General features: G+C 53.0%; 7 protein-coding genes across 7 annotated transcripts; 3 read left to right on the top strand and 4 right to left on the bottom strand.

The window, feature by feature from the left end:
• Positions 1-1,568: 1,568 nt before the first annotated feature.
• Positions 1,569-4,420, top strand: J4E84_005077 (uncharacterized protein; the record flags this gene model as incomplete). Its single annotated transcript, XM_049387677.1, has 5 exons — positions 1,569-2,061; positions 2,113-2,429; positions 2,477-2,757; positions 2,809-3,166; positions 3,215-4,420. 5 exons carry the CDS (start codon positions 1,569-1,571, stop codon positions 4,418-4,420), a joined length of 2,655 nt encoding a protein of 884 aa, XP_049244655.1.
• A 1,482-nt stretch (positions 4,421-5,902) lies between these two features.
• J4E84_005076 (uncharacterized protein) lies at positions 5,903-6,997 on the bottom strand (the record flags this gene model as incomplete). Its single annotated transcript, XM_049387676.1, has 5 exons — positions 5,903-6,187; positions 6,239-6,507; positions 6,551-6,871; positions 6,928-6,943; positions 6,992-6,997. 5 exons carry the CDS (start codon positions 6,995-6,997, stop codon positions 5,903-5,905), a joined length of 897 nt encoding a protein of 298 aa, XP_049244654.1.
• Positions 6,998-7,457: 460 nt separating this feature from the next.
• Positions 7,458-7,862, top strand: J4E84_005075 (uncharacterized protein; the record flags this gene model as incomplete). The annotated part of the gene is made up of 1 exon (XM_049387675.1): positions 7,458-7,862. The coding sequence occupies one exon, from the start codon at positions 7,458-7,460 to the stop codon at positions 7,860-7,862; it is 405 nt and encodes a 134-aa protein (XP_049244653.1).
• Positions 7,863-9,342: 1,480 nt separating this feature from the next.
• J4E84_005074 (uncharacterized protein) lies at positions 9,343-10,194 on the bottom strand (the record flags this gene model as incomplete). The annotated part of the gene is made up of 1 exon (XM_049387674.1): positions 9,343-10,194. The coding sequence occupies one exon, from the start codon at positions 10,192-10,194 to the stop codon at positions 9,343-9,345; it is 852 nt and encodes a 283-aa protein (XP_049244652.1).
• A 2,717-nt stretch (positions 10,195-12,911) lies between these two features.
• J4E84_005073 (uncharacterized protein) lies at positions 12,912-14,286 on the bottom strand (the record flags this gene model as incomplete). Its single annotated transcript, XM_049387673.1, has 4 exons — positions 12,912-13,114; positions 13,208-13,656; positions 13,722-14,158; positions 14,281-14,286. 4 exons carry the CDS (start codon positions 14,284-14,286, stop codon positions 12,912-12,914), a joined length of 1,095 nt encoding a protein of 364 aa, XP_049244651.1.
• A 5,822-nt stretch (positions 14,287-20,108) lies between these two features.
• On the bottom strand, positions 20,109-20,420 carry J4E84_005072 (uncharacterized protein; the record flags this gene model as incomplete). Its single annotated transcript, XM_049387672.1, has 2 exons — positions 20,109-20,297; positions 20,352-20,420. The coding sequence occupies 2 exons, from the start codon at positions 20,418-20,420 to the stop codon at positions 20,109-20,111; spliced, it is 258 nt and encodes an 85-aa protein (XP_049244650.1).
• Positions 20,421-21,122: 702 nt separating this feature from the next.
• Positions 21,123-21,779, top strand: J4E84_005071 (uncharacterized protein; the record flags this gene model as incomplete). Its single annotated transcript, XM_049387671.1, has 2 exons — positions 21,123-21,529; positions 21,590-21,779. The coding sequence occupies 2 exons, from the start codon at positions 21,123-21,125 to the stop codon at positions 21,777-21,779; spliced, it is 597 nt and encodes a 198-aa protein (XP_049244649.1).
• Between the last annotated feature and the right edge of the window lie 158 nt (positions 21,780-21,937).

Below are 21,937 nucleotides of genomic sequence, written 5' to 3'. Positions count from 1 at the left end.
GGATAAGACAACCGATTCTTCTTTTGATGGCTATTCGTGCCGTGGAGTGGGTGGGTTGTTCAAGTCGTCATTGATGGCCTGATCTGACTTGCTACGGGAAACAGGATGTTCTCAAAGCTGTTAGTATGATGTGGTCGGAACGGCATCCAGATAACACTGAGGTATACGAAGACAAGGACGATGGAGAATGTGTATCAGAAATTCGATTCGAGTAGGACAATGCCAGTCCAGCTTCTCTGTGGTAAATTGCTTATAGTCAGGAGAATGCTGTCGTGTGGTAACGGTCGCTAGCTGAAGGTTGGTATTTATATCTTTGACAACAGCCTTACGGCCAGAGCACATGTTGCTTTCAGTGGGAGCTATTGTTATATCTGGTCATGTTCGGTCAAATGCGTGTATCCCTTTACCAACAACAACACTCTTGTCATGTTCTATACGAACAATGTGGCACGGACGGCACGTATGGCCGCGCTGCCGCCCTGCCGAACAGCCACTGTCTAATGATTGAGACATCCAACAATTGCTTTTTCAGCCTTACACGCAGGGTCCGGCTAAATAGCCATCATAGACACGCGAGGATGCTATTGCTCCCGTCTAGGAGAATTGATTTGCAGGTCGCAATGTGGCTTAGTCGAGATAAGCGGCGTGCCGCGCCGCCCACTCAGTGCACTCGCATCATCCGTCCCTGGTCGATACAACCGCCTTTTAAGCCTGTAATGACAGAGTATACAGGTTGCGCGTTCCGTGTCGACAGGGACGATGATCCTTTTGTCTTCTAGAATGTGACACATAGAGTGCGCTGATGAGTTGTAGTCACACGGGCAGCCAATATTGCGGCTATTAGCGAATGGCTGTCTGCTAGCAGCCCTTGTAGACGATACCCATCCGGTTAAGAAGGGCGCGATATTTCGGACGCTGCACAGGGCTAGGGCAGGTTGCAATTGAGGGAGTGATGGGTGGCTCAATCACAGCAATCGGGCCGACGTCCTCGCATGATCTGAGCGTGGGTGTTCACCGTCGTCGAAGCCACCACCCCGCAGAAAGCTCTAGTCACCGTTGTGAGAGGCTGCTGAGGAGTGCCGAGAAAGGCCGTCGTAATTCTGACAAGCAGACGAGTCCCGCGCGCTGATCGTAGCGAAGAAGCCAGCTTTAAGGTTTAGTGAACAGGCGTGGACGAGAAAGTATCGGCGAAAGATGTGCTGCTCGTGCTATCCCTTGTGGGATGGCGCCTGTCGCCCCGCAGCCGCCCACAAATTCCCCAGAGAAAGACTAAGCCAGGGTGGCAGGTGGCAGCTTACATCTGCCACGCCGTCCCCGATTCTTCCGCCAGCCCTCCTCGCCCGTCTGACTTGCGCACTCGCCCTGACTGGTTTTGCTCTGTTCTTGTGCATTCAAGTTGTGATACGCCTGGCGACTACGTATTCAAAATTCAACTACGATACACGGACGATTCTCGAGTACCGGAGCAGCGGATGACAGAACGTGACACGACCTATCAGTGATCGCCCATTGGGCCTCGGACGGATACCACCTGACACCACCGACGACGCGTAACGAACGACGCCAAAATGCCCGGAATACTCCCCATGAAAGTCATCAAGGTCGGCTCCAGCTGCCAGAGCCGCATCGCCCAAGCCTGCGACCGATGTCGCTCCAAGAAGATACGATGCGACGGCATCCGCCCCAGCTGCACGCAATGCACCAATGTCGGATTCGAGTGCAAGACGAGCGACAAGCTCAGTCGACGCGCATTCCCCAGAGGATACACAGAATCGCTGGAAGAACGCGTACGCATACTCGAGGCGGAGGTTCGCGACTTGAAGGATCTCCTTGACGAGAAAGACGAAAAGATTGACATGCTATCACGCATGCATGCGCGTTCCCCGGCAGCATTTTCAACCGCTAGACGACCATCCATACACTCTCCCGGTTCTTCCGACGTGCGAGAAGAATCACAAGAGAAGGAAGAGACGTTCAAGGTGCAGCAGGCACCGCTTCTGCTCGACGACCTGAACAAGGATTCGTATTTTGTAGGCAGCTCGAGTGGACGAACCCTTGTTGGTAAGATTCACGTTCTGTCGAGTGACGTGCAGCGCGTCTAACACTTCACAGAGGCGTTCAAGCAGAAAGCTCAAGAGACAGGCAGACTATCTACTGACATCAACTCGAGCGCCTTCTTCGGCGCTGGAGCAAGACCGACTGCGACTCACCCCAAGCGCATCGTTTCATTCAAAGCCCCTCCTCGTCTGGTCTCAGATCAGATGATCAACATCTTCTTCCAAGAATGGGCTCCTCTATTCCCGATTCTCCATCGCCCGACCTTCTTGTCACTATACGAGCAGTATGTGGCTAGCCCGGATACCATGAGCGACAAGAAGTCGATTGCACAACTCAACTTGGTCTTTGGCATTGCCGCGCTGTCAAGCGACGTATGTAAACCTCACATTCCTGTCTAGCAGAATGCTAACTTCTCCAGCCACGCGACGGTCAAGATGTAGAGTCGTTCGAGGCCCAGTGGCAGAGCGCTGTCGAGAGCTTCTTGATGGACAATGACGTCGCAACGCTGCAGTGCCTTGTCCTTGCCCAGATCTTCTGCCTGCTGAGGGCTGATTACTCGCGGGTGCTCAAGTACAAGGGCTTGGCCGTCGGCTTGTCGCAACGTCTTGGCTTGCATCAATCCCAGAAGCGCTTCGCACTCGATGCACTGACGAGCGAAACGCGCAAGAAGCTGTTCTGGTCGCTGTACACAGTCGACTGGTAAGTAGCCTTCGGCCGAACCCCGCCGTTACACTTACTGACCGCTCCTAGTCTCTCCGCTGCACACCTCGGACTACCGAAGCTGATCCGAGAGGAAGATGTGCACTGCGAGTATCCGGTAGATGCCGATGACGAATACGTCACCGAGAAGGGGTTCCTGCCGACCCTGCCCGGCGAGTACACCAAACTTTCCAGCGCACTGGCTCTGTTCCGCCTGTCGCGCATTCTGTCCAAGGTGCTGACGGAGCTCTACCCCGGATCGGCATCACATGACATTTCGTTCCGCACTATTGCGTCGCTCTCCGACGAGCTGGAAGACTGGCAGGCTAACCTCGCCCCTCACCTCAAGCTGACGTTTGCGCAAGACAAGCCAAGTACCAACGTCACCAGCAGCAGATCACCTGTTTTGGTATGTCTTTCAATACCTGGTACATCTACCGAATGCTGACAAGCCTAGTCTCTCGTCTACCACCACATTAGGGCGCTTGTATACCGCCCAGCCGTTGTTGCTAATCTTGGCGACAAGGGCTCGTCGGCCGTTGTAGCCGTTGGCGATGCCTGCAAGCACATTGTGCAGATTGTCGAACTCCTAGATGAGCGCAAGCTTAGCTTCTCGTTCTGCCTCAATCGCAATGAGGTTCTCGTCCAAGCCGGCTTCGGCCTGCTCTTCCAGACCTTGACGCTAGCTCGCGAGGGTAAGTTGATCAAGGACAGCAACCGTTTGGTGTGTTCTGTAATGGACATGCTCGAGCGTGGAAATGCTGCTGGCTATGCCGAGTTCCGTCGCGTGGGCTGCGGTATCGTGGCTGTTCCTCAGGTGGAACAAATGCCAGCCCCACCTCTGTCACGACACAACTCAGAAGGCCACATGGGAGCGCCTCTGGATACCTTCCGTGCGACCCAAAAGTCGCTTAAGGCTCTTGCAGCTCGCTTCTCACCCAGCATGATGAAAAATGCCCGACAAGACCAAGAGCCTCGTCGCGCGACTTTGCCTGCCCTCTCGCCCAGCGTGGGTGCGCATGCTAACACTTCGCTGACAAGCTTGTCATCCATTCGATCAGAGCCTCCTGTCGCTCGTTCAGAACCAACATTGAGCCCACTGTCACATCGCGCATCCTTCTCGATGCCAAACAAGCGTCGCCCAAGTCAGCCAACTCCTCAGCACCAGCAACAACAACAGCAGCAGCAACAGCAACAGCAACGTAACATCGACTACCTCTCCTTCGCCAACGATCCACTCGCCAGCTACGCCCTCCAAAACAACCAAGGCATCAAAACCGAAGTCTCAACCTCCGACTGGGAGCGCCTCCTCTCCTCTCTAGACAACGGCCAAACAAACATATACGATACAATCTACGGCGGGCCCCCAGCCGACGCCCTCGTCGACGTAGCCCCGCAATCCGCCAACACAGACAACAGTAACGTGACATGGTCGCCAAACGTCTGGAACTGGAGCGCCTACAGCTCTGAAGCCCCACCGCCTCAAAGCGTACTCAGCTTCAGCGATGAGAGCTTGACTAGTGGTGAGGAGTTCAGCACTGGGGCTTGTGATTATGGGTCTACGCCTGGTAGCGATAGATTGTATCCTGGTATCATGATTCCGGGTGACTATGACAGTGCGGCGGGTTTAACAGGCTTGGATGCTACTTACTGTGGGTTGTAAAACTGGTGGTAGTGTTGATGATATCACGATGATTATGATGGGTTGTACAAATGGAGATTGGGTGTCTGGCGCATAGGGTTGAGGGTCCTTCACCTGTTGACGACACGGGTCTGGTTGGGCTTTTGCTGCTTTTGAGATACCACGCTTCTGGCCTGAGCGAAAGAGAGCCGCGATGGGAATTGGGATGGAGGGACGAGCTACTTTCTTTTTTTCCAATGGAAATCTTTGTACATAGTCTTGGTTAATTTAATTCAACATTTCCAACTCACTACCTTCAATTGTTTTCGCCAGTTTGCTTCTACATCGTCGTGAGCATCTAATCTCGTTCTTCGTACATGACCGTATCCCAAACCCTCCGATTCTCGGCAATTCCCGCCCTCGTCATGCACCTTCGCGCCGGATGAAAGGAAGTCCTACCTCTCCCCTCGCGTGCGTCTCCAGCCACACACCCTCCCACTACCACGACGACAACCCTTACCTACCTACCAGCTACACACCCCGCACCCCAGCTAGCCCACTGCGCGACCCACATGGTTCGCACGTGGAGAAATATGCGGGGGCTTGTCAGCCTCAGCCCATTTCGGCGTCAGCTTTCCATTTTCCACTTTTGCTCTTGCTTGGGAGTAAGTGGGGACGGCGATGCAAGGGTTTCGCGATCGGAGGCATACTGCGTGATCGGTGTGTGTTTGAGACAGCCGCCTAGTAACGCCATGGCGTATGTCGGGAGATGACTGAGGGGGAAACCTGGAAGGGACTGATGAATGTGGAGATGGTGTGGCGTAACGCTAAGGATGTAAAACATGAGTATACGGCATGTAATAGAGGCTGCATGCATACAACTCAGCTCAGTTGGACTGTTTCTCACCCAATAATCTAGAAAACAGTTTTGGGCAAGACATCACGATGCACAGCGTCATGATCGACGCAAGGTCCTTGGCTGGCTTTTCCGATCGGAGTCTACGCACACGTCATACATCGCGATCTGTTGCCCATGATGTACATATTCTACATTCGTATTGAGGGGGTTAGAGCTAATCGGGGTATTGTAGCCAATCACAAAAAGAAACTGAGAAAGTTTCCCTCACTCGCTTCTGACAGGTCCAACAGGCTTGATCCTTATTCCTGGTTGATGTTGGTGATGGGTCGGCCCTTTGTAGCAGGTAGCGCATGGGCGTTGGAAATGCGGGGTGGGTAGACGTGATCACACCATGTTGTTGCAAGTGCAGGGACTGGGATGCCAATCATCGTTGCGAACGTGATTATGGCGTACAGCTGGTGTTGAGGGGTATCGTGTGGTCGGGAGAATTCGGAGAGGTGTTATGCGTCGTCGCTGGGAGAACGTTCGAGAATTGTGCCAACATCTCGGTATCCGCTGAGCTGTCGACATGCAGTCTCTCCGTTCGTCCCTTGACATTCCACTGTCGCGATGCATGAAAGCATATCCGAATACACATTGCTCCACATAGCTCCGACATCGCCAGTCTAGCGCAGGAACTCGGCGTTGAGGTAGTCGACAAAGACCTCCTTTATGCGTGCTTTGGAGAAGCTGTGTTGACGATTCAGGGTGATGAATTGGCGGCGAATCCGCTGGAGTTGCGGGAGGGTCATTGGCGTCGCAGGGAGCTCGATGGGCTTCTCGACATCGGCAACGGCTATCTCTCCACCTCCTTCACCAGGGTGGTCTTTCTGGTAGACCATTATCTGGGCGAGGATATCGGAGGTCGTCTTGTCGAGCTCGTAGAGGTAGTTCTGCTCTGTCGCTGGTTTCTGCTGTGTGTTAGAGGCATCTCAACACATTAGAAGAACTGGAGTACGCACCAGCACGGTCGCAAGGTTCGGCTTGACAGTCTTCATCTTGCCATCGCTGCTGACTATGGTGTCCCATATCTGGTCGCACGGCGGCTTCTCGTCCTCCTCGATGACGATGAACAGCGGACTGTCCCACCGCGTCATGCCATTGGGCTCCTCATACCGGAAGATGAGGTTCTCAAAGTCGTCCTCCTCATAGCCGCCGTCGGTATCTTTGTCCGCCAAGAGCTTCTTGTTGTTCTCGCGACATCGTTCGGCGGGCGTGCCTATGTGCAGCTCTAGGACTGTCAGTCGTGCATCCCATCAGCGCACACGGTATACTGACAACGCAGCTTGGAGTCTGCAGAGCCTTGGCCTCGCAGTACAGCTGGTAGCGGAAGCCCTTGATGTAGTTTAAGCCATCGGCGATAACGATGTCATCGCGCGACAAGACTCTCTTGACGGCGGAATATTCTTCCGCACGTGCATCCTTCTCGGCTTTGGCGGTATGGTAGACGGCGCGCGACACGCCCAGCGACTGGTCGTTGATGAGATGGACTCTTAGGCGGGAAGTGCGCGCATCAGGAGGCGAACTGGCGATCTTGGCCTCGAAATACTCTTTTAGCTGGAGGGCCCTGGTGGTCTTGCCCGCGGAAGGGAAGCCTTCGGGGGTGGGTTAGCTCGATGGCGGGGGAAAAGCATGGAGGGGAAGGTGGAACCTGAAATTAAAACGAGCTGCCCTGGTCAGTAGGCGAGTCTGGGGAAGGTTCAACGAGGACTTACGGGCATGTTGCGAGTCGGGCGAGCAATGCTTTGTCTGCAAGAGGCAATCCGCGTAAAACTAAAGAGACCTGGCGTCTCGATGCGATGGCAAGCGTCGGCAGATCAGATTGGCCTGTGACGAAATTCACGAGCTAGCAGTCTGAGCCGCGGTCCAAGTAAAGCCATGGATTGTGCTGCCTATCTTGCAGGCGATTCCACCTTCCTTTTGCCTGTATCCTGCTTTGCCTCACCTTGTCCCGACTTCAGCCTTTATTGCACACGTCTAGACGAATTCGCTGGGATTGTTCCGGGTGACGCGCAGAAGATCGCCAATACAGGGTAATATCGAGCTACCACGGGTCCATATTTACTTTACCCATACTCTCGCCTCACCCACTGCCTACACCCTTTCCACTCCTCTGCTCTCCTCGCCTCCATCGAAGACTTCAAGGACTCCGTCACGACCCTACCAGCCATTCCCACAGCCATGTCCAACTACTCGCAACAACACTACGGCGCGCCCAGCCGACCCGCCTTCTCTGCCCTCCAGTCCTCCAGCACCCCAGCCGCAAGCTACACCAGCACGTCCGCCTCAAGCCACGCCTCCTCCCGCTCTTCGACGCAATCTGCACCGCCCGTCTCGCCGTCCACGAGCCCCCAGAACCACCAGTACTTTGGCTCCCTGAACCAGCAGTCGCAACAGTTGCAGCAGCAGCCTCGCATGCAGGCCCAACGGCAGAACAGCTTCGAGTACCAACCGAACAGGTCGGGAGCCGGCCAGACGGCTGCTGAGACTACAAACTACCTCAACCAGGCTGCGCTGCTTGCCGAGGCCGCGAAACGGGCGCAGATGGCGTGTGTGATGCGAGATCTCGACGGAATGGAACTATAATTTCCATACGACTTGGCTACAGATCCGTCGTACCATGGCAAACACCACCGCGACAAGGCCATGCACACCGCGAAAACATTTTGCCGGACAAAGTCGGCCGTGAGCGGTCTACTTTACATGTGCATGCTTCCAACGGAGTGGGTCCGTCCATCAAAGTCTTCAAACTTCGCGAGGTCATCACTCCACCATTCTCACCGGAAACATTCTTCGCCATACCTTTCGCTCGAGTCTGCGGTGAAGAACGTACCGGTGCTGCGTTTACCGACTATACTGCCCGATATTCTTACCGCGGCTACTTCATTTCGATTGTACATACTTCTCCACTATCGGACCGACTAGGCTGTTCTGTCCACTTTGCACCTTTTCCTACTACGGAGCTCGTATCTTGACAGTTGTACCTTGGGTATCAGACACGTTGAGTAATCCACTGTATTTTGTGCTGTCAGAATACAGTGGCCACCTTTTGTGTCGTTGCCTAGGCACATCTTGGAGAGAAACCAAGCTCCCTCATACATCTATCTCATAGCTTGGAGTTCCACGGCGAAACAAACATCACACCGTCAGTTTTTTCATCATTTCTTTTTCCCTTTTCACATGTCGCGATCCTCGAGTCTAGACTTAATACCAAACGAGCGCTTTGGGCATTGGCAGCATTTCTTTTTAGATGGACTACGCATGCGGATGCGGCATATAGTATAGACCAATCAAGACACTTTGCCCAATATCGATGCGTTATCGATTGTCGCGCTTCGCTTCTGCTATGCTCACACAGGAAGGCTACATTGCTTGTGAGTTTGCGCATGGAAGGGGGGATTTGCATCGGCGTCTGGCCTTACAGCTTTGATGGTAAACGTTTTGCAAAGCCTTGCGACCTTTGGGATATATCGTGCAAGAAGTACGGAGATTAATACGTATCAACGTACGTGACAAACTTTACTCTCAAAAGTGTTCTTCGATGGGTCAACTAATGCGCTGTGAGTTTCCTACCGAGCGCTTCTGGATATAATCAATCCTCACTCGACCATCATGTATCATTCAAACACGCACTACAATACCACGTCAAAGGAATGAATTCAAGCAAAGATATGGGTATTGCGATAAAAAAGAAGGACGAACAACATACTTTTAAATACTAAGAAACGATGGCGTGCTCGCAACCCTTATCTCTTACCAACGCAGCCTCGTGCGGGGTCCTTCACCGGAACCACCCCATATGAGCCCGACTATGAAGGAAAGGGCGTGCATATGCACATACATATAACCTGCATCGTATAAGAACGTGCAGCAAGGCAAAAAAAGACCATAATAGAAACCCCGAGTAAACCGATACAAGCCTGGTCTGCGCACCATTTGCCTACTGTGAGGCTCAACACCTCTGCACCGAACTGCGAACTTGCACTCCCTCGTTCGTTGCCTCACTTACTGACTCAATTCCTCATTGCCAATTGCAAAAGGCCACGGCAACCCGCTCCCCAACCACTCACTGACACGTGCCTCGCCTGCAGCGCCCCTTTGAATCATCCGACCAATGCCAGACCAACGGGTCAACACACTTCTTTGGCGTCACCAACTCATCGCCCATCTTACTATCGCAGCGTGCCAGCGACGATGGCCGCAGTGCTAGTGACGATGAGCTTGATGTTGAGGGTGTCGGACCCGTAGCCGTGAGCGGACGAGTGAAATCTATGACCACGATGCTGCCTGATGTGTTGTCTTCGTTGGAGCCGTAGGTGCGCCCTGGCTTGATCATGAAGACTAGGCGTTGGGAGTCGAGGACGCCGGTTACGCTGCGTGTGGTGGAGGAAGATGAGTTGATGGTGGGGAGTGTTGGGTTGAGTATGTTGTGGAGGCGCGCTGAGCAGGGACAGCGTGATGAGGGAGGAGGCCACATGCGGACAGGCGACTGGCGGTAGAGTGTTTGCGTATCCACGAAGGAGGGCTTGGTGTCGTCGATGGGCGCTTTTCCTTTGCTGTTGCTGGTGCTGTTGCGAGTGGAAGTGAAGGCGAGGCCTAGTTCGCGGCGAGATCCTATTCGCAGTCTGAGGCATGGTGCTTGCGAAGGGTTGTTGCAGCAGCGGTCGTCTTCGACCAGATCGACGAAGGAGGTGCATGGGTAGCTGTAGGCTCGAAATTTCGTTCGGGACAGGGTGAAGGAACGGGGTGAAGGATCTGTGGGAGAGAACTCAGGGTGTTGGCTCCAGCTGTAGAGATCGGGTGTTGGTTTCCATTGGGGGTTGTTCGAGGAATCTATGAGCGGGAGGAAGAGATCATCCTCAGGCCCAAGTAGTTCATCCGATAGTTCCTCGGTGTCGTCCTCTTCTTGAAAGTCCATCTTAGTGACGTAGAAGGTGCGCGACTGGCGAGAAGATGCTTGAGCCCACTCTCGACGCGACTCCACAATCACCGTCTCGTTTGTACGCTCATCAAGCTGTAGTGCAAGATCGGTCCATGAGTCGTGGATTGGTCCTTGCTTGTGCTGTCGACGAAAGAGGCGCTCATCTTTCTGAACGTCATCCGGTTTGTCCAGTGGAAAACGGACCACATGGTAGAAGGAAGTATAATCGATCTCTTCCACTTCAAAGGTGCCCTGGTTAGAGACAGCGTAGAAGTAGTTATTGTGGATTTCGAACGCGATGGTGGAGCCGATGTCAGATCCGTGGAACTTATCGAGCAGTACTGGTCGTTCGCGTTCAGTTTTCGGAAAGTCTTCATGGAGTGAGATGCCCTCAATCTCCCATTTGTGATGACCGTCATCGCCGATTCCAGTATGTGTGCCGTAGTATAAATAATGCTTATTATGTCTAACAAAAAGCTTAGAGCATTCGCTTAGTCGCACCGATTCGATCACTCTTTGTCCATCCGCAAGGTTTGCAGCCGTGTTGATGGCGAATATATGGCTGTCATCCGAGTTGTACTTTGGTATAGCATGTATAGAGAGGATCTCATCAGCATAGTAAAGTAAGCGCACGCTGATATTACCAAAGGCTCTGAACTTCGACTCCAAAACAGGCCGAATGATAGCTTGGAGATCGAGAGGGATAGCTTCCTTCCGCGAACTGAGATCCGTGACGTGTACCACCCCAGCGTCGAAAACACATATAGTCCCCTGTCGATACAAAAAGTTATTTCCTTGGCCCAAGACGCGAGCCGAAAACGGGTGCGCAGTTGACAAAGCATGTCTTCTGTCATAGATAGCCTGAAAGGCTTGCTTGTAGGTAATCTTCTCTGTTCGGGCTAAAGACGCTTCCTCGGTGTGGGGATAGTTGATCTATAAGCAGCGTCAGCCTTTGGTGTAAGCAGATTGACCGTTTGGCGTCATCTGACCTCGACAGCACGCCTGACAACTGTCCTTTCGTCTAGTACGGCTCTTAAGTGTCGACATGTTTGGCTGAGATGAACGATATCCTCGAGATCCAAATCGAAGGTGATACAGAAGAGTAAATCAAAAGGTAGCCGGTCAAGGGAAGTCGTCATAGAACGAGATAGAGATGTATAGAGACAAGGCAAATAGGGCACGTGAGCGAATTTCCATACGAGTAATTGGCTAAGAAGAAGCAAGATCTTGAGATCTGGACAAGAAAAAGGTTTCAAGCTAACAGTAGGTGGCGTAAGTCAGCTGCAGAATACTGCTCGCTGGATGTGCAGAAAGCACGGGCTTTGAATGCCTCGCAGTTGCAGAGCCGCATCTCAAGTAGGGCGCAATTTCATGCTAGGTTAAAGTCTGACCCATGGGAATAGCGTCAGCGCTTTGCATTTCGCGTAATCCCTGGTTGCACTTCCTTGTTGCGTCGGCGGAAGGCTGAGAAATAACAGGCTATGTCGACCCGATGGTATTCTGTGGGTGGAATTGGGGCCACGATGTGTTCCAAAACTCATACCGATCAAGGGTGGTCATTTGCCGTGTCGCATGCGTCTCGAGATACGACGATGTTGGGTGCGACAAGAGTTGGGTTGTGCCATGTGAGCCGCATCAGTGGAGTTCCACTAGCGGTAAGCATGCGGCTCTGCTCTTGTCAGGCAAAATCAGGTACGCCACACAACCCTGCTCTTCTGGTACTCTTAGCCTGCTAGTAACCCCACACAACCATGAACCAAGGGATCAAGACTAAGTGCTAGCTATGGGATACTGATGGATCGGCACGCTTTGCGATATCGCTTCGACGAAACCGAATGATTCTGGACCCCATCATGCTGTGCGTATCCATGCACGATTAGTACATACTCAGCCTTGTCCTACGACCGTTGCGGCTTCGACAAGAACACTTGACCCGCCAGGCTAAGTCCAGGGCCGATCAAGGCTACTTCTCATTCGTCCAGTGCTGTACTCGTACAGCCTGAGGCACAGTTTCGGGTATGTACCCTTCTGCATGCTCAACGCCTTTGGCCCGCACTGCAATCTCTAGCCTGGACGAGGCCTCTCGGGAAAGCGGGGAATCGGGGAGTAATCCTACAGGTGATAGTGCATTAGAGCCTGAAAATCCACGAGACTGTCAGTGAGCCCCAGCAGGTAGTGGACTGTGCCGTACGCGATCGGGCATCGTATACATGCGGCTATCCATGTAATCAATTCTCGCAAAGTGTTGCTCTCTTCCCGTTTGGTGCAAACCGATATCGAGACACTGCTTGCGGAAATTCTTAGTGAGGGGGCTACTCGAATGAGGACTGAGTGGCCGTCAATGCAGCAAGTGGCCCCTACGACGACGAATGAATATGTGCCTCGTTATTTCGATGGTGTCTGAACGGTACTGGGAAATCGCGTCGGTCCATCGAGACTGTTACACGCCTCGAAAGTGTATGGCCTGACCAGTTCTTGCAGCGCCCAACTAATAGGCTCCGAACCTCGTGGCACGTAGCAACGTGTACAGCCGCGCATGACTGATCGTCTCGATTGCTCATGTGCCTCATCGCATGGACCTATGCAATCAATCGGCCCATAGAGACGGAAGCGGAATAGTGAAGCGACGCGGCGGGGTCCAGTCTGTAGGCGTGGATGTTCGTCCTCCAGAGCAACGGGAACACGATAGCTCGGAGATAGCCACGCGCATCCACTCACTGTTCCGGACCAGCGCGTTGGCGCTCCTGGCCCTCCCATCCCACATATGGCCAGCCCTTTGGTAGGCTCGAGTAGGGCGGCAAAGTGTATCGTCCCTTACAACTTCCCGCATCCGGACAGTCCAGGTCGCATAGGCCGAAGGTCTTGCAGTAGCAGTCTTTCGCGGTTGGGCAATGAACGGGAGGCTTGCCGAAGATCACTATCAACAACATTAGCACATGATCCATGCCGATCGAAGAAGCAAAAAGCGCGCAGAGCCTCATCACACGCGGGGTAGCGGATGTGAACTTACTGTGCCAAGAGTACTCAAACACCCTCCCACTAATAGCGTCCCCCAGTTCAGTCCCCATAATCCAATCGCGATACTTCTCATACTGCTCCTTGCTCCTCTCCCTGATCTTGTCCCTCGTCGCCGCAAACTGCGCACAGCAGCTCACCCCAACAGCATCCGGCACCTTCTCCCCCGGAAACAGGCTCTCAAAAGCCTTCTTATACTGTCCGCCCGCATGCACGGCCTCTCTGTGTTCGCCCGCTTCCGCCAGCGGCTTGATCTCGTTGGGGCAGCCGAGGGACCAGGCGCAGCGGATGTTGACGTAGCCTTCTTTCTCGAGGTAGGGCAGCTGAAAGTGGCGGAGCATGGGGAGGCCGTCGTAGTCGGGGTCGTCGTTGTGCCATTGGTAGCGGTTGGGGTGGATGAAGAGGACGTTGTCGGGGAGGGACGCGTAGTGGTCGATTATGTAGCTGCGCGCGCATCCATCGTTAGCATGCTAGACATGGGATGAAAGATAGTATGCATGGGGACGTACGTCAGATAGACCATGCTCTCTCGGCCCTTGTTCTTCGGCACCGTGAGCTCCGCGCTCGGATCGTCGACATGGTAGATATTCTTCTCCCAGTGCGGAAAGTACTCCTCGAGCCACGTTGCGTTCTCGGAACTCTGGCTAGCGACGACGACGGCGGTCCGACGCGCTTTGATGCCATCGTTCGCTTTTAGCGGCTTCCCTTTCGGGTTGTGCGATGACTCGTCTGGCTGCTGTTCATCGTAGAGTTCGTCGGGAAGGTGCGACTTGGCCGATCCAGCCGCAGCGGCCGTCTTGTCCCAGAGCTCGAACTTCAGATGGACGAAGAGCGCGGTGAGAAGGACGATATTGACGAATATGACCACATTGCGAGCGGTGATTAGACGAGGCATGGCGCCACAAAACAAAGTGCCCACGATGTTTGCACGACGGTTTCCAGGAACCTGGGGACTGGCATATCACATGCGAACACCAGGGGGTGATCGGCGCTAGCCGATTCAAGCTCCCATTAGCGCAGTACCGAAGAAAGAGCTAAAATGGCAGAAAGATGATCACATTTTCGTACTATCATCTTAGCACTCTTAAATGCATTGAAGCTCAAAGTCGTTTTATGCTCTGCGTAGGGTCCGCTCCGCAAACACCGCAATTCTCATTCGCGATTTCGAAAAGCCCACCATCGCTATTACAATTGTGCTCAGACACCAGCATTGGCATATCCTATCCCGGTGAGATGTCTGATAAAGGGGTCTACAGATAGTCATTAAGTAGGTCCGCGTCCACAATCGACGGCGTTGTAATAGACGTCGACTGTTGGAGCTGAAGCAAATTTGCAATGCTCGGTGGTGATGCTGTATTTCCCGCGCTGATGCTAGAGACACGTGGTACCATGGTTGGCGGATTTGACGCGATTCTATCGTTCAAGAGGCAGAACAATGCATTAGCACCATCTTCGGCCATGGTGCTAACTTGAGAAAGTGTGCAGAGGCGAGCGAGTGCATCTGTCGTAGCTTTAACGCACCGTTCGCGAGTGAGATGCGGCGTGCCTGCTCCGAGAGGATTCATCTTGTGCGTATGAATCGAATCATTTAAACTGCCAGCTGGAAACTCAGCGTCCTCACACACCGCTATTAGCAGCACAGCGGCTTCGAATGTCGGCATCACGATACCTGGGAATCTGGTTTGAGATCCTCCTAGCTTAGCGTGTAGCTTCGAGACTTCATCCAGCACGTTGAGTGCAGCGACAGCGAGTGCTTTCTTTTGTGAAGATAGCAGGACTTGCTTGTAAGCTGGAAGACTTTGAGTTTGACTCATTTCACAGAACAATAAGCCACGGTAGTTTTGGCACAGACTCTCGAAGATGGCAATGTGCAACATCTGCCGCTGGAGAGGTAAGTGTCGTGATGTCTCGTCCCACTGTTCGTCCGGCTCAAGAGCGAAAGCGCCAGGAAGACTGGCGAGGAACTCAGAGCAGAATTGCTCGTACCGTTCTTCGGCTGCGATCGCGTCGTACTCTGCAGTTGATGTCTCGGGGAATCTGCGCCAGAAACCAGCTAGACGGGCCTGTAGTAACCGTCCTGAGAAAGTTTCTGGGGCATTGTCATCATTTGAGGTGGGCGCAAGGTGCATTCGCGGAAGAACATCTGGGTCCAGTGTGGCGGGGAGGAAAGGTATGCGATCAAGTTGCCGAGAGAGCATACTATGATACAGTTTTGTCAGAACAACAAACTGTATGTGCGACCGCATCAGCCAATGACACCAAGATCACATACCTGTCCCAGATGTACAGATTACACCAGACTCTCCGTCGCATCTCCTGTTCCAATACATGCATCTCAGGCATATGGGCCGTGTGGTTTCGATGAAGTCCGATTCTCTGCGCTACCAGGGCGGCTTTGTTGAGTACTTCCCAGAAGGCCATATTTTGTCCCTCGCATTGCAGTCGTAGGCCCAAGAAGGCTAGATGCTGCACGCGCAGTAGAGAGCCCCTAGGATATAGCTGCGCGCAAATGTTGGCTAGTTTCTCTGCAACATCGTTGCACAGCGTGCGTATATCGGAGAGGAGCATGCTACGGATGCGGTCGATAGGATGGAATGGTGAAGGGAGGAATTGTGATGCGTACGAACATAGTCGCAGCAGGAGTACCACGAATTCTACGTGGAACACAGTCGATATGTTTCCCGAGCTCCAAAGTTGTTGGTATTGGGATAAGAACCATGGCGGGTGTACGAGTTGGTCTTTCCTGCGTAGCACATCAGCGTCAGGACGACCTTCTCTCGTTTGGTGATAGAGGTAAGGCGTGGAAAAGCTTCTATTCGCGCCTGAGACCAATGTTCATCGGATGAATGACGAAGAAAGTGCGGGCGGAAACTTACCAGTGAACTTCATCAACATAATGCTGGACTAGAAAGTCGCAAATCTGGCGATCCGGCATCCTCTTCATCTGTTCTAAGACCCCCGGGGACGCTTCTTGGGTAACGTCTTGGTTACCGCGGTGTTGGCCGTTGGCAAGTCCTAGCTGTTTGAACAAGTACCGATTAGAAAGGAAGTACATTTGGTCGATTACAATACGCGTTCGGATATCGCAACTAGAGGTAAGATGAACTTGCCTTGCGGATCAAAGCGATGGTGCTATTTTCGCTGTACTCGAAGTATCCGAATGAGTCCGAAACAGAGCTGACGGTTGAGCCTGAGGCAGGGCTTTGCTGTCTCGCGCTGTTCCAATTTGTTCCGGCGTCAGTGACGCGCTCATTGGCTTCGTTATCTTGCGATTGCGCATCTTTAACTGCGGAGCGTTGTTCATCTCCATTGTCACGAAACTCTATCCTCGGGGCTTGTAGCGGCGTGCGGTCAGCTTGCAATGCCGGAGAAGGGTAGTATGCGCACTCCTCCGGGCGTCGACGACGTGAACAGTGATCGCACGGATAGCGACGGTTGCACTACGCATTGAAGACATCAAATTAGACCGATCCGACTTTATGCATCTTTAGATGTATAGTCATGCGCTCGAAACGCGCAGTCAAAGAACCTAGGCAAAAAACCAAGACGTTCGCACCTTTTGTTTCTTCGTGTAGCATGGAATGCACGAGGAAACGATCCTTTTTTTGCCAGTGTTCTGCATCTTGGATGAGAAAGAGAATCGTGATTGAGCAAGCAAGCGTGATGAGGGAGCGACTAGTGTGGCGTGGGTTTCGTTGAGGAAGCCTTGAGTTTGATCCAACGAAGGTCGACGTCAACATGTGGTTTCGCTGAGCAAGGGCGAGTGAGTGGACAAGTTCGGCCTTAAGACTGGAGTTAAATCAAGATCGGATTTAAGGCCAGTACCCTTTGTTTGTACTGGCATGGTCGTGCTTCACTGTCGGGCTGAACAAGCTAAGCTGCTTTCGACTGTGCTCTGAGGTTGCAACATCGAATGATGCACATGGCAATCACCATGTCGGTCATCATCTCATTGTTGGGAGTCGTGCATCGCAAGATGTCGGGTCTGCGAAGTTTGTTATTAAGTTTGGGCATGCGATATTGGTGGCTTATCCGCGTCGGTCAGCTAATGCCCGCTGGACTTCGGTTGTGGGGTGAAAGGCTCTTTTGGTAATCCCGCTGCTTACCTACATTTCGGCCGACATCTTACGGTCCTTGGCATTTTCAACCGCAGAGTATTACCAACCTCAAGGTTGCCTGCTCTATTTGGGCGACAATATGGGTGGTATACAACATGTTTCTAAATCGCTTCAACTTCAACAACTCGTACTAATCCACAACTTTGTTCCTATCTGCTTTTCATGGATTCCAACACCTCCTCGACACCAGTCGCGCGTTCTATCAACAACGAGAAGCCAGCGGAGCGGACGCTTGGCAATCTCGGCAGCACGGCGGAACCGGAGAAGCCTCCGCGCGACATCTCTGGCTGGAAATGGTACCTGACTGTAGTGTCTATACTGTTCTCCACCTTTCTCTACGCACTTGACGCTACGGTTGTCGCGGACCTCCAGTCTGTCATTGTCGAGGAATTCGGCGGCATCCAGCAGCTGTCGTGGCTGAGTGTTGGCTTCCTGCTCTGCGCTACAGTAACCACTCTTTTTTGGGGACGCATCTACGGCCAATTCGATGCCAAGTGGCTCTACATTTTCCATGTTGCGATCTTCGAGATTGGCTCCGCCATCTGCGGCGCTGCGCCGTCGATGAACGTGATGATTCTCGGCCGTGCCATTACGGGCTTAGGAGGATCTGGTCTGTACGTCGGCTGCATGACGCTTATTGCGAGCACTACCACCATGTCTGAACGTCCGGTCTACGTTTCTGGCACCGGCTTTACCTGGGGTCTCGGCATCGTCCTGGGCCCAGTCATCGGAGGTGCCTTCAGCGAGTCTGCTGTGGGATGGCGATGGGCGTTTTACATCAACCTACTCATCGGTGCGGCATGCGCTCCAGTCTACCTGTTCCTCATCCCCAGCAGGGATCCTCGGCCTGGCGTCTCGTTCCTCGCGCGACTTGCCGACATGGACTATCCTGGCACCATTCTGCAGGCCGGCGCGTTGACGACTTTCATCGTTGCCATCAATATGGGTGGTATCTCGTATCCGTGGGATTCAGGCCGCATCATCGCACTGTTCGTCGTATCCGGTGTTTTGTTCATCATTTTGGGCATTCAACAGTATTGGAACATACTCACAACGGAAGTCCGTCGCATCATCCCTGTGCAGTTCTTCCGATCACGGATGGTGCTCATTCTGTTCAGTATCACCGCTGCCGGTGGAGCGTGCTCTTTCGTCCCCATCTACATGGTCCCGATCTTCTTCCAGTTTACTCAGGGCGACGGTCCCCTCGATGCCGGGGTGCGATTGCTCCCTTATATCGTCGTCATGGTGGTCACCGTCTTCATCAATGGGGGCTTGATGTCCAAATTAGGATACGTTATGCCATGGTTTCTCGGTGGCGGCGCCCTGGTCGTGATCGGCTCCGCCCTCATGTACACAATCGATCTGGAGACTGCTACAGCTCGCGTATACGGCTTCACGGTCCTGATGGGAGTTGGAGTCGGTATGTTTCTCCAGGCGCCTTTTTCAGTTGCCCAGGCAGTTGTTGAGCTGGAAAACATTGCGCCAGCGATCAGCTTCATCACGCTGGCCCAGTCTGTGGGCATCACCTTTGCTCTGGCCATCGCCAACGCTATCCTTCTCAACCAAAGCCAGGACAAGATTGAGGGCATCCTGACTGATGTCTCTTCAGCAGACATCCAGGCCGCTATCTTGGGTGCTCGATCGGACATCGTACAGAACCTATCCCCGGAGTTGAAGACCCGCGTTCTTGCCGCTATCGTCAGTGCCATTAGCAAGACCTACAGCCTTACTATTGCCGGTGGCGCTCTTGTCCTCGTCTTGAGCATCTTCATGCCTCGCAAGCGACTCTTCCAGAAGAATGCTGATAGCACTGCTCCCTAAGCTGGCTTTGGTCACCTACCATTCCGGTCCTGCTTCTCTATTGTCAGTTTGCATTGCCAGAAGCTCGCAACTAGCCTCTGTAGATCGGGGGCGGAAGGAAATGCGCGGATACTACAACATCACCACGGATGCGAGTGTTCCTCGCACCGGTTAAAATGTACAATTACCCTAATAGATTAATCAACAACCTTCCCTTCATACCACCACGCATGCTCCTCAGTGACAGATCTTGAGCCTCGAGATTTGCATTGCCTCTGTGACTGATGCTGAGTGTCGTGATACGGAACACAGTACAAAGTGGAGTCGGTGATATGCCGGTTGGCCAAGTAGGAGAAAAGGAGCTCTGAGATGACATCACAAGACGCAGCGCCAAGCCACTAGCCCAACTGGGCATCGCCTTCCCCTATGGCAACTGGTGCTCCCGCGTTCACATTGGTGGGCCATGCCACGGACACCCACCCACCCACACGCGCCAATTACAGTTATGACAAACGACGTGCCTTCCTTCGTCCACGCTGCATTCAACCCCGGTATCTTTCCCAGCCTCAGAACATTGTGAATGGCAATTCGACATATCGTCTCGACTCCCGAGGTCACCTTGGTACCTAGGCTTCTAGGTTGTTTGTACATTGTCCATTCGGAGAAGGAATGGATGGACAATAGCCTTGTGGCAGGCATTTCCCCGGCGTTGAACCGGCAGGAACACATCGTAAACAATTGTACTCATTACAATCGGGCGTCTCGTTGCAGATGGAACCCTCGACACATTCTGGTCGGTTCGCGATTAATGTCTTAGGCACTTTTAGGTTCTCGGATGTTCTGGCATTCGGCGTGCGTGCGACGACGCCGGCTGGAACAGCCCAAAGCTGAGCATCGGACGTCACTGCGCGGCCATCACTTCGTATGACATTAGTGCCTAGCCAGTTCACGGGACAGACACGGAGGAGGTCATGTTACTTACACGCCTGACATGTTCTTTCGGTTCTTGTCGTATCTCTCGATGTACTCAGCGATTTGACGCTCGTTGAGTTGGGCGTAGTCAACGACAGTGTCACGGGCAGCGTTGAAACCACGCAACACTCCGTCATCTGCAAGCCAAGTTATGCCGTCACTTGGTTCGAGGCTTCTCATGGCTTCAGCGAGCGACTGGATGGACCTTCAGTACTCAATCGCATGGGTATAGCGTTTTCAGGTACGTACGGGCTCATCTGGGGCTGCTGTTGCCAGCAGAAGGGTCGCACTAGCGGATAAGAAGAGCGAGAGCTTCATATCGAATGTAGGAGCGTGTATAACAGATGTAGTGGAGGGTAATCTGATATAATAGAGTGTGCGTAGGAGACATTCAAAATCGTATGGCGAGGTTAATGCTTTATAGAGCGCCTTCCTAAGGAAGAGTGTATACCACGTCCCGCATAGGACAAGATCACCACTGCATCTCACAGGCTATTCTCTCACAAAGCGTCCTACACATTGCGATCAACAGTTCACCCTGCCGGACCTGCTGGCTGGATCTTACCACGACGGGTGCGCTATGCACTCTATTCATCAGAAGTCACGTCTTCACGCGAATTTGCTGAAGACATGATATCGACGACCAGACACCAAAGTGTCCTCTCTAACTGGGTTGCTGGTGATTGTACTTCAAACACGGAACAATGTCTGCCTAGCTCACAAGAGTGTCATCGTATACAGGGCCTGATCTCGGGCTGCCTAGACAGAGGGACGCAGTGAGTATGATGATTGGCCGTGTACCCGCGCACTATATCCCTTCTTGAAGCGCTAGCAGCTCTTCCATAGGAGAGCACCGTAACACAACGTCGTAAAGTTCTGCACAGCGGCTGTGCCGTATTATAGCAACGCTACGTCACATAGAAGCCGGCTGGGCAACATCGCATGCGTTGCTTATAACTAGGGTAATGTTCTGCTGGTAGGTTTTAGCCGCCTCACCCACCCATCGTCAACGAAACAACCATGTCCTCACCAACAGCGTCACAGCCGTCGTCTCGAGCGAAACCACCTCAAAGTGAAAACCAAAGCCAATATCAACTCGAGCCAAAGGATTCGGCTCAGGTCGAAGACCCCAGTAGTGAGGTAGTTCAACCTGCGCAACCCCAGACTGGAAAAGAACAATTCAATACAATGCTGAGGTCAACAAAAATCCATCCAGATGGACACTGCATTGGCTCCATCGGTACCGACGGAGTCTACAGAGAAATCCACTACCTCCCCGGTCCGCCCGACCAGATCAGCGACTACGAGATCTACGATGCGGCGCCCATGACGCCAGAGATGATCAAAGCCTGGCTTGACACCAAACCGTGGAAACAGGAGACGGAAGACAAGTACCGAGGCGCCGATGGCAGAAAAGTTCCACAGGAGTACGTGCCGCACAACTGAATATGTAAACGTTAGCTGACTCTCGATGCGATGGTGCCTAGACAGTGGTGGAACCCGCCACCTGGCATTATCTTCCCTATGAAATCGAAGAATACGCGCGATGAGGAGATGAGGGTGTACCGTGAGGAGAGGAAGGCAAAGGAAGAGAAGATTGCAAGGGGAGAGATCGAAGCGGAAGTGCCTGTAGCGTGTAACAGTATCAAGAGTGACTATGATATCAGCCCTCGCTAGGGGTGGGCCGCGGCTATGGTCATCAATAGGTTGGTCTTATCCCAATGGTCGTGTTGGGGTCGTATAGTTAATCGCCCTCGAGCAGGAAAGATATGACGAGGGTCTGCAGCTGGCTAGATGCGATCCATGATCATGTCAATGATGCACAATGCTACTAC

Source organism: Alternaria hordeiaustralica (genome assembly GCF_023758085.1).
Source record: "Alternaria hordeiaustralica strain BMP 2776 chromosome Unknown scaffold_8, whole genome shotgun sequence".
In the NCBI taxonomy this organism is placed as follows: Eukaryota; Fungi; Ascomycota; class Dothideomycetes; order Pleosporales; family Pleosporaceae; genus Alternaria; species Alternaria hordeiaustralica.
The sequence above is the reverse complement of the archived record's forward strand: the minus strand, read 5'-3'. Positions and strand labels throughout refer to the sequence as shown.